The following is a 10,743-nucleotide window of genomic DNA, read 5'->3' as shown; positions in this document are numbered from 1 at the left end:
CTTTATAACTGATTGCAAATTTCAATCAAGATAAACAAACATTTCAAAATAAAATATTAGTAAAAAATTAATTAAACCGTTCGCTCACTTTCTCTCTCTAGAATTTTGTTCCTTTTTGTGAAGACTGCTAATGCCTGATTTAACATTTTAATGAAAATAAATGAACCATTTAAAAGCAAATGTCTGTAAATGTTTGATTAAAACCATTTAAGTCCATAGAAACAATGTTCCCTCTCTCCCTACTTTTCTTCTCTCTTCTGAAGAATCTTAATGCCTGTTTTTAAATTTTAATCAACATCAACAAGCATTTTACTGAAAGAAATCTGATATCTAACTTGGTCAAAAACTTGACTTAAGCGGAAGCGTTCTATGATTCTCTTATGAGTTCTAGGGGTTTGAAACTTTTTCTTGAACCTCAAACTCAACTGGATTACAATCATCTATTCATAGTATGATTGTATGAAACACATTTCCATCATAAAGCAAATAAATAACATACCATTGCCATTGGTAATGATGAAATGGTTGAAGTTGATCCAAGAAGCTTTCCTCTTGAAGAAGATGATGGACTTTTGAGCCTCCCTTGTGTTTGGCCTCTACCGGTATCCACACGATCTTCCCTTGGAGGTGAGTTCACTGGTGCTCTCACAGATCCTTCTCTTTGACCCCTCCTTTTTCTCCTTTGCATGCTCTTTGGAATTCTTCCAATTCCAAGTGAGTAGGAGAGGAAGGGGATGAGAAAAGATGAGAGAGAGAACCAAATTCGACCTGGAGTTGGTTGCTTGTGCCCAGGGCCCACATTTCCTTAAATAGGGCTCTCCACATGTCCTTTGGCATTAATTTCCATTATGCCATGAATTAATTATAACTTCACCTCATAAGATCTTATGTGTGTGACCCTATAGGTTCACTTATCATTCTAGTTTAATGACTCTAATAGTTGATGATCATCCAATCAACTTTACCAGTCAATTAAATTCATAACTCACTTATAATTTAATTGACCTTGACCAATTTAACCTAATTGGTTAGTTGAGTCTCCTGCCATGCCATAAGGACAAGCTTCACTTGCATTGGCCTAGAAGACAAATGAATTTCATCCATGCATTTTGCTTCATGAAAACCTTTCTGTTATCAATACCATATCAATATACTCCTTCATTCATTAATGATCTCATGATTGATATCTGGGATATGGTGGTTCAGTCAAATCCCAATCATATGAATCAATTTTAATATGATTGCATAAGAGATCTCCAATGAATCACATCATTGGAATCTCCTTTATTACTCTGGCCAGAGATTCACTGCAATCTATTAGTGAGACCATAACTTCTATTCATCGAAGTTGAATGATTCCTAATCGGCTATTCAATTACCTCCATGATACTCTAGAAGTGCCCAATCATATTTATACCGGGCCTCTAAATAGAAGCCTTTGTCAACATGATCAAAGCACAACTTTCGTACCACAAGATATCTTTGATACCTTAGGTCAAAGGACCATTGATACTATGACAACATGAATCTTCCTGGTTGACTTAGATGTTTAACCATCCAGGTGATTCATACGGATCAATACAGTGAACTTCTTCTTACCAAGAAGCACCTGACATCCATCATTAGTGTCATCACACAAATGGCTATTGGGAACGGCCATTATCATCATCCAAGTGATCATGAAAGATGTCACCACTCTTTCCGGAATATCTAGTGTCCCTTACTAGACTTCCTTCGAATGGGATTGTTTAGGTTAATGTCCTTTGAGTCTAGTGATCCCTAAATTATGAACTCTTCATAATTCACTCAAACATATGGACATTACCTGGGACTTCATTAATCATATATGTACAATATAGAAATAATGAAAACAAGAGTCTCGATAGAATTAACTATAAACTCAAGAATGTACTTTGATTGGCTCTTTAGGCCACCAATTCTTACATTTACAACCAAATCTTTCTCAAATTTTCATAAAATACATTCCACTCCCTTTCTCTAGAATTTTGTTGTCTCTTGTAAAGACTCTTTATGCCTGATTTAAAATTTTAGTAAAAATAAACAAACATTTAAAAATTAAATATCACTAAAATTTTGCTAAAACCTATTGGGTTCACTTCCGCCCTCTAGTTTTTTGTTCCCTTCTGTAAAGACGCTTAATGCCTGTTTTCAAATTCCAATTCAAATAACCAAGCATATTAGAACTAAAATTCACAAAAATATGATCAAACCCACTCAGGTTACTTTCTATCTCTAGACTTTGGTTCCCCACCGTTAATAATCTTAATAAAGAATTTCAAATTTTAATCATGATAAACAAACATTACAATATAAAATATGAATGAAAATTTTATAAGACACTTTCTTCTCACTTTCTCTCTCTAGATTGTTTTCCCTCTCGTGAATACTTTTAATGCCTGATTTTAAACTTTAATAAAAAACAAGCAATTTCAAACCAAATATCATCATAATTTTGATTAAGTCCATAGGAACAATGTTCCCTCCCTCCCTACTTTTCTTCTCTCTTCTGAAGAATCTTAATGCCTGTTTTTAAATTTCAATCAAAATCAACAAGCATTTTACAACCAAATCTTACTCAAATTTTCATAAAATACATTCCACTCCCTTTCTCTAGAATTTTGTTGTCTCTTGTAAAGACTCTTTATGCCTGATTTAAAATTTTTGCAAAAATAAACAAACATTTAAAAACAAAATATCACTAAAATTTTGCTAAAACCTATTGGGTTCACTTTCGCTCTCTAGTTTTTTGTTCCCTCTCGTAAAGACTCCGAATGCCTGATATCAAATTCTAATTAAATTCAATAAGCATATTAAAACCAAAAATCACAAAAAATGTGATCTGCCGATTCGGAACTCTTTTTCTTGTAAGAATTTGGATCCGCGTCTTGCAGAATCTGAATAAATGGTAAAACATTTTAATCAGAGTGAATAAATATTGCAAAATTAAATAGTAATGAAAATTCAACAAAACCGTTTGGCTTTCTTTCTCTCTCCACATTTTTGTTGCTTCTCGTGAAGACTCTTAATGCCTGATTCAAAATTTTAATCAAAATAAACAAACGACTCAAAAGCAAATATAGCTAAAATTTTGATTGAATCCATTTAGCTCACTTTTTTTCTCGTTGGTTTTGTTCCCTCTCATGAAGAATTTTGTTGCCTGATTCAAATTTCCAATCAAAATCAACAAACATATTAAAACCAAAAATCACAAAAAAAACATAAAACCCATTCCACTCACTGTCTCTGTCTAGATTTTTGTTTTCTCTCATAGAGACTCTTAATGTCACAGAAATATGATCAAGCACATTCGGCTTACTTTCTCTCTCTAGACTTTTGTTCCCCACTGTAAAGAATCTTAAACTGATTTAAAATTTCTATTAAAATGATGAAACATTTTAAACTAAAATATTAGTGAAAATTTGATAAAACACGTTCCACTCACTTTCCCTCTCTAGTATTTTTATCCTCTTGTCAAGACTCTTAATGCCTAATCTAAAAATATAATAAAAAACTAAACATTTAAAATTTATTATCGTCAAAATTTTTATAAAGTCCATTTAAGTCACTTTCTATCTCTACAGTTTTGTTCTCTCTTGTGAAGACTTTCAATGCCTGATTTAAATTTTCAATCAAAATTTACAAACATTTCACAACAAAATATCACTAAAAGTTTTGCACAACACATTTCGTTCACTTTCGCTCTCTAGTTTTTTGTTCCCTTTCGTAAAGACGCTGAATGCCTGTTTCCAATTCCAATTAATATAACCAATCATATTAGAACTATAACTCACAAAAATATGATCAAACCCATTCAGCTTACTTTCTATCTCTAGACTTTGGTTCCCCACCACTAAGAATCTTAATAACTAATTTCAAATCTTTATCATTGTAAACAAACATTACAGTATGAAATATGAATGAAAATTTTATAAAACATTTTCCGCTCACTTTCTCTGTCTACATTGTTTTCCCTCTCATGAAGACTCTTCATGCCTGATTTTAAACTTTAATAAAAAAACAAACCATTTAAAACCAAATATCATTAAAATTTGGATTAGGCCATAGAAATAACGTTCTCTCTCTCTACTTTTCTTCTCTCTTTTGAAGCCTCTTAATGCCTGATTTCAAATTTCATTCATAATCAACAAGCACTTTACAACCAAATGTTACTCAAATTTTCATAAATGACATTCCACTCACTTTCTCGCTCTAGAATTTTTTTCTCTCTCGTGAAGACTCTTTATGCCTGATTTAAAATATTCATAAAAATAAAAAAACATTTAAAAACAAAATATCACTAAATCTTTTCTAAAACCTATTTTGTTCACTTTCGCTCTTCAGTTTTTTGTTCCCTCTCGTAAAGACGCTTAATGCCTGTTTTCAATATCCAATTAAACTCAATAAGCATCTTAAAACCAAAAATCACAAAAAATATGATCCCCCATTCGGATCTCTTTCTCTCGTAAGACTTTGGATCCGCGTCTTGCAGAATCTGAATAACTGATGAAAAATTTTAATTAAAGCGTTAAAATATTACAAAATAAAATATTAATGAAAATTTAACAAAACCGTTTGGCTTACTTTCTCTCTCTACATTTTTTTCCCTTCTTGTGGTGACTCTTAATGCCTGATTTAAAATTTTAATCAAAATAAACAAACAATTCAAAAGCAAATATAGATTAAATTTGGATTGAATTCATTTAGCTCACTTTATCTCTCGTCGGTTTTGTTCCCTCTCTTGAAGACTTTTGATGCCTGATTCAAAATTCCAATCAAAATCAACAGACATATTAAAACCAATTATCACAAAAACAAACATAAAACCCATTCCGCTCACTGTCTCTGTCTAGATTTTTGTTTCCTCTCATAAAGACTCTTAATGCCTGATTTCAAATTCTAATAAGCATATTAGAACTTAAAGACACAAAAATATGATCAAGCGCATTCGGCTCACTTTCTCTCTTTAGACTTTTGTTCCCCACTATAAAGAATCTTAATAACTGATTTAAAATTTCTATCAAAATGAACAAATATTTTAAAATAAAGTATTGGTGAAAATTTGATAAAACCTGTTCCACTCACTTTCTCTCTCTAGTTCTTTTACCCTCTCGTGAAAACTTTTAATGCAGGATTTAAAAATATAATAAAAGAACTAAACATTTAAAATTTAATATAGTCTAAATTTTTATAAAGTCCATTGAAGTCACTTTCTATCTCTACAGTTTTTTTCTCTCTTGTGAAGACTTTCAATCCCTGATTTAAAATTTCAATCAAAATTAACAAACCTTTCAATACAAAATATCACTAAACTTTTTGCACAACACATTTCGTTCACTTTTCTCTCTAGTTTTTTGTTCCCTCTCGTGAAAAGTCTTAATGCCTTATTTCAAATTCTAATTAAAATCAACAAGCATATTACAACAAAATATCACAAAAAATATGATCTAACCCATTCGGAGCTCTTTCTGTCATTAGACGTTGGATCTGCGTCGTGGAAAATCTTGATAACTGATTTAAAATTTTAATCAAGATGAAAAAACATTTTAAAATAAAATCTTAGGGAAAATTTAATAAAATCGTTTGGCTCACTTTCTCTCTCTAGATTTTTGTTCCTCTTTGTGAAGACTACTAATGCCTGATTTAAAATTTTGATGAAAATAAACAAGCCATTCAAAAGCAAATATCACTAAATATTTGATTAAATTCATTTGGCTCACTTTTTCAGGTTTTTTCTAGGTCCCGTGAAGACTCTTTATGCCTGATTTAAAATTTAAATAAAAATAAACAATCATTTTAAAACAAAATATCACTAAATATTTGCTAAAACCTATTCGGTTCACTTTCGATCTCTAGTTTTTTGTTCTCTTTTGTAAAGGCGCTTAATGCCTGTTTTCAAATTTCAATTAAAATAACCAATCATATTAGAACTAAAAATCACAAAAATGTGATCAAACCCATTCAGCTTACTTTCGATCTCTAGACTTTGGTTCCCCACCGTTAAGAATCTTAATAACTAATTTCAAATCTTTATCAAAATAAACAAACATTACAGTATGAATCTTCTCTCTTTTGGATTAGGCATTCGGCTCACTTTCTCTCTCTAGAATTTTGTTCCCCACTGCAAATAATCTTAATAACTGATTTAAAATTTCTATCAAAATGAACAAACATCTTAAACTAAAATATTAGTCAAAAGTTGATAAAACCCGTTCCACTCACTGTCTATCTCTAGTTCTTTTACCCTCTCATGAAGACTCTTAATGCATGGTTTAAAAATATAATAAAAAAACTAAGCATTTAAAACTTAATATCCTGAATTTTTTTATAAAGTCCATTTAAGTCACTTTCTATCTCTACAGTTTTGTTCTCTCCTGTGAAGATTTTCAATGCCTGATTTAAAATTTCAATCAAAATTAACAAACATTTCAAAACAAAATATCACTAAAATTTTTGCAACCCATTTTTTTCAATTTTCTCTGTAGTTTTTTGTTCCCTCTCGTGTAAAGTCTTAATGCCTGATTTCAAATTCTAATCAAAATCAACAAGCATATTACAACAAAAAATCACAAAAATATGATCAAGATGAACAAACATTTTAAAATAAAATATTAGTGAAAATTGAATAAAACCCTTCGGCTCACTTTCTCTCTCTATATTTGTGTTCCTTCTCGTGAAGACTCTTAATGCCTGATTTAACATTTTAATTAAAACAAACAAAAAATTTCAAAGCAAATACGACTAAAAATTTGATAAAGTCCATTTGGCTTACTTTCGGTTCTCTCTCATTAAGACTCTTAATGCCTGATTTAAAATTTTGATTAAAATGACAAACATATTAAAACAAAATATCACAAAAATTTTACTATAACCCTTTCGGTTCACTTTCTATCTCTAGTTTTTTGTTCCCACTCTTGAATAGTTTAAGGCCTGATTTTAAATTCCAATCAAAATTAACAAGCATGTTTGATAAGCTCAAAAATATACGTTTATTTGTCGTTATTTAGGGATGTTTCAAGCTTAATCACTAAAATTTTATGTCCCTTAATGTGTAAGTAAGGGGTCGAACCCTAGGGAGGCGATAGAAAATATTCAATTTTCTTTCTAATTAGGGTTTTGAATTTGATATCTAAATGACTAGATGTTTTAATTTCTTATTCAAATGCTAATATTTGTAAAATTTAACTAACATTTTAAGCTTTTGAACTTAAGTAATTTTAATGATTCTCTGTTATTAGATAAAAAAGATATAAAATCACTTAAGTTTATCTTTATAGTTGATTTAAAATCTTTATTTTTTTTGAAATATATATATTTTTTGTTCTTTTTTATTTGAGATTGATTTCCAAAATGGATGTAACTCTATGTTTTTTTCTTTATTTCTTTAATTTGTTTTATTTTTCAAAGGGGAGTTTGACTATTTCTAAATAATCAGTAAACTAAGTTTTATGCTAGTTTTAATAGTATTTTTAATATTTTTATTTTATCCCAATTAATACGAAATTGTATATATATCCTAAAATAGCAAATCGTGAATACTATTCACGATCTGCTTATTTAGGAAGAACGAGATCGTGAATCAAATTCACGATTTTATGCGAATCAAGGGACAGATAAGATTCGATTTAGGAATTTGATGATCAAGCCGTACTAATTGATTTCAGAATGAAGTAAAATCTATGCAGTTAAACGACTAAAATTGAAATGAAAAGAACGGCGAACATGAACGGAAATGCCAATTTGAGAAAACCAAGTGCGGATTAAGGTCTAAAAATCAAAAAGGAATAAACCTAGAGGTACCAGGAGTGATCATGACTCGATTTAGGCGAATTCCGCGCAACGAACACCATGATTCTCGTGAATTTCAGCTTGAACTTTGGGGAAGAATGCGGCGACGGATCTGCGAGATTGCGGTCCACGACGAGCTCCGATTCACTCCAGGTTGGTTCCTGAGCCTTGAAGGAGGCTAGGTAATCCTTCCTTCAGCTTAAACAATCAAGAATGAAATTTAATCTCCGATTTTCTTCCTTTTATCGCCGCGGAATCGGAAGAACTTGTTCTTCCGATTCTGTTATTTTATCTCTGTTTTTCGCGTTGCACGCATAGCGTACAACGCAGCGGCATTCGCTGTTTTTCTATGGGTTTTCGTGCGTGCGCACCGCACTTCGTGCGTGTGCTTTGCATAGGAGAAAACCCGCCCAGCGCTTCGCATGTGCTTAACTCGCTGTGTCGCACGCAACGAGTTAAGACGCATGCAATTGATCAGCATGCGGTTGCGTGTGGTGCGCGACACGCAAAGCGCAATGTATGTGCGTGTCGTGCACCGAAGGCGCTAGGGGCACTTCTGATACGCCTACGCACTGCTGCGTGCAGTGCGCCCTTGCGTGCGTTCTGTGGGTGTTAAAAGAGACCGTTAGCACTCAAACCGGCCCACTAAGGGCCGGTTTTAATAAAAAAAAGTTTTTTTAATTTTTTTTTATTAAAATAACACATAAAATAAATTGTAAAAATCCTTCTAAATGCATTAAAAAAACTATTTTATTCATTTCGAAAAGACCTTTAATTGTTAGCTTTTTTTTCTTTATAGAAATAGGCCAATTAAATCATTTAAATTGTTCTCATCATCATTTTAAATCATTTAAATGTGTAAATTGACCTAAATATTGATAAAAGGTATTATTTAACTTGAAATTCAAGAAATTTATTATTTTTGCCCAAAATGATGGTAACATGCATTAAAATTCCACGTTTTATGCATTAAAAGCCCTAAAAATATGATGAAACTTGCTCTTTATTAGCATCTATTTGCATGTTATCAATGTTAAAGCCAAAAATCACAAAAAATATGATATATAATTAAGATGAACAAATAGGATCTTGTAACTGATTTAAATAGGATCTGCGTCGTGAAGAAACTTGATAACTGATTTAAATAGGACCTGCGTCGTGAAGAAACTTGATAACTGATTTAAAATAGGACCTGTGTCGTGGAGAATCTTGATAACTGATTTAAAATTTTAATTAAGATGAACAAACATTTCAAAATAAAATATTAGTGAAAATTTGATAAAATCGTTTGGCTCACTGATTTTCGTTTATTTTTGTATAGACTCTTCATGCCTGATTAAAAATTTTCATCAAAATAAACAAACAACTCAAAACCAAATATCTTCAAAATTTTAATTTAAGTCTAATAAACTCACTATCTCTCTCTCCATTTTTGTTTTTTTCTGTGAAGACCCTTAATGCCTCATTTAAGATTTTAGTTTGATAAAGAAACATTTCAAAACAAAACATCACTAAAATTTTGCTAAAACCCTTTCGGCTCACTTTCTCTCTCTAGATTTTGTTCCCTCTCGTGAAAACTCTTAATGCCTGATTTCAAAATCCAATCAAAATCAATAAGCCTGTTAAAACAAAAAATCACAAAAAATATGATCCAACCCATTCGGATCCTTCTCTGTAGAGACTTTGGATGCGTGTCGTGGAGAATCTTAATAACTGATTTAAAATTTAACCAAGATGAGCAAACATTTCAAAATTAAATATTATTGAAAATTGAATAAAACTGTTTCGCTTACATTTAATCTCTCTAGATTTTTGTTCCTTTTCGTGAAGACTCTTAATGCCTGATTGAAAATTTAATCAAAATAAACAAACAATTCAAAAACAAATATCACTAAGCATTTGATAAAGTCCATTTGGCTTACTTTATCTCTCTTGATTTTCTTTGCTCCTGTGAAGACTCTTATGCCTCATTTAAAGTTTTAATTAAAATAAAAAACATATTAAAACAAAATATCACAAAAAATTGCTATACCCCTTTCGGTTCACTTTTTCTTTCCAATTTTTTGTTCCCTCTCATGAAGAGTTTCAAGGCCTGATTTCAAATTCCAATGAAAATCGACAAGCATACTGAAACCAAAAATCACAAAAATATGTTCTAACCCATTCAGATCTCTTTCTCTATCTAGACTTTGGTTATGCGTAGTGAAGAATCATAATAACTGATTTAAAAATTCTATCAATATCAACAAATATTTAAAAATAAAATATTTGTAAAAATTTATAAAACCGTTTTGCTCATTTTCTGTCTACAGTATTTGTTGCTTTTCGTGAAGACTCTTAATGCCTGATTGATAAATTTTAGTTAAAAAGAAAAAAATTTAAAAGAAAATATCACTATGATTTTGATGCCTGATTTAAAATTTTTATCAAAATAAACAAACAATTTTAAACCAAATATCAACAAAATTTTAGTGTAAGTCCAATAAACTCACTTTTTCTGTGTACATTTTTGTTTTCTCTTGTGAAGACTCTTAATGCCTGATTTAAATTTTAATTTAAATAAAAAACATTTGAAAAATATCACTAAAAGTTTGCTATAACCCATTTGGTTCTTTTTCTGTCTCTAGTTTTATGTTCCCTCTCGTGAAGACGCTTAATGCCTGTTTTCAAGTTCCAATCAAAATCAACAAGCATATTGAAACTAAAAGTCACAAAAATATGATCGAACCCATTTGGCTGATTTGAATTTTTAATAAAAAAACAACAATTTAAAACAAAATATCATCAAAATTTTTGTTAAGTCAATGCAACGCAATTTCTCTCTGTCCACTTTTCTTCTCTCTTGTGAAGCCTCTGACTGCCAGATTTTAAATTTTAATCAAAATCAAAAAGCATTTTAAAGCCAAATATTACTCAAATTTTGCTAAAAGCCATTCG

At 30.7% G+C, this 10,743-nt stretch overlaps 1 protein-coding gene across 3 annotated transcripts; it reads right to left on the bottom strand.

Moving 5' to 3' along the window:
• Positions 1-319: 319 nt before the first annotated feature.
• LOC144716785 (uncharacterized) lies at positions 320-8,222 on the bottom strand. 3 transcript variants are annotated; one of them, XM_078592031.1, is made up of 5 exons: positions 7,819-8,222; positions 4,731-4,776; positions 3,133-3,178; positions 2,993-3,050; positions 320-2,915 (listed from the first exon to the last, which is right to left on the bottom strand). In XM_078592031.1, exons 1-5 carry the CDS (start codon positions 7,866-7,868, stop codon positions 2,810-2,812), a joined length of 306 nt encoding a protein of 101 aa, XP_078448157.1. In that variant the 5' UTR covers positions 7,869-8,222; the 3' UTR covers positions 320-2,809. The 3 variants fall into 3 exon arrangements, 2 of the variants coding, with proteins under 2 accessions (XP_078448157.1, XP_078448156.1); XR_013584993.1 differs by having other exon boundaries at positions 320-3,050; positions 4,603-4,776; XM_078592030.1 differs by lacking the exons at positions 320-2,915; positions 2,993-3,050; positions 3,133-3,178 and adding exons at positions 3,188-4,521; positions 4,603-4,648.
• Positions 8,223-10,743: the final 2,521 nt, after the last annotated feature.

This window comes from Wolffia australiana, chromosome 2 (assembly GCF_029677425.1).
Source record: "Wolffia australiana isolate 7733 chromosome 2, ASM2967742v1".
NCBI classification, from domain to species: domain Eukaryota; kingdom Viridiplantae; phylum Streptophyta; class Magnoliopsida; order Alismatales; family Araceae; genus Wolffia; species Wolffia australiana.
This window is presented reverse-complemented; position numbering and strand designations above follow the sequence as displayed.

Bases quoted from the DNA above. Each gene is read 5' to 3' on its own strand.
- LOC144716785 (XM_078592030.1), bottom strand. From the start codon at position 7,868: ATGGTGTTCGTTGCGCGGAATTCGCCTAAATCGAGTCATGATCACTCC. The intron at 4,777-7,818 runs GTACCTCTAGGT...ATTTTGAATCAG, and splicing joins TCGAGTCATGATCACTCCTG to GCATCAAAAGTCTTCAAGAG. The intron at 4,522-4,602 runs GTAAGCCAAACG...ATTTTTCATCAG, and splicing joins AAAAAATGTAGAGAGAGAAA to TTATTCAGATTCTGCAAGAC.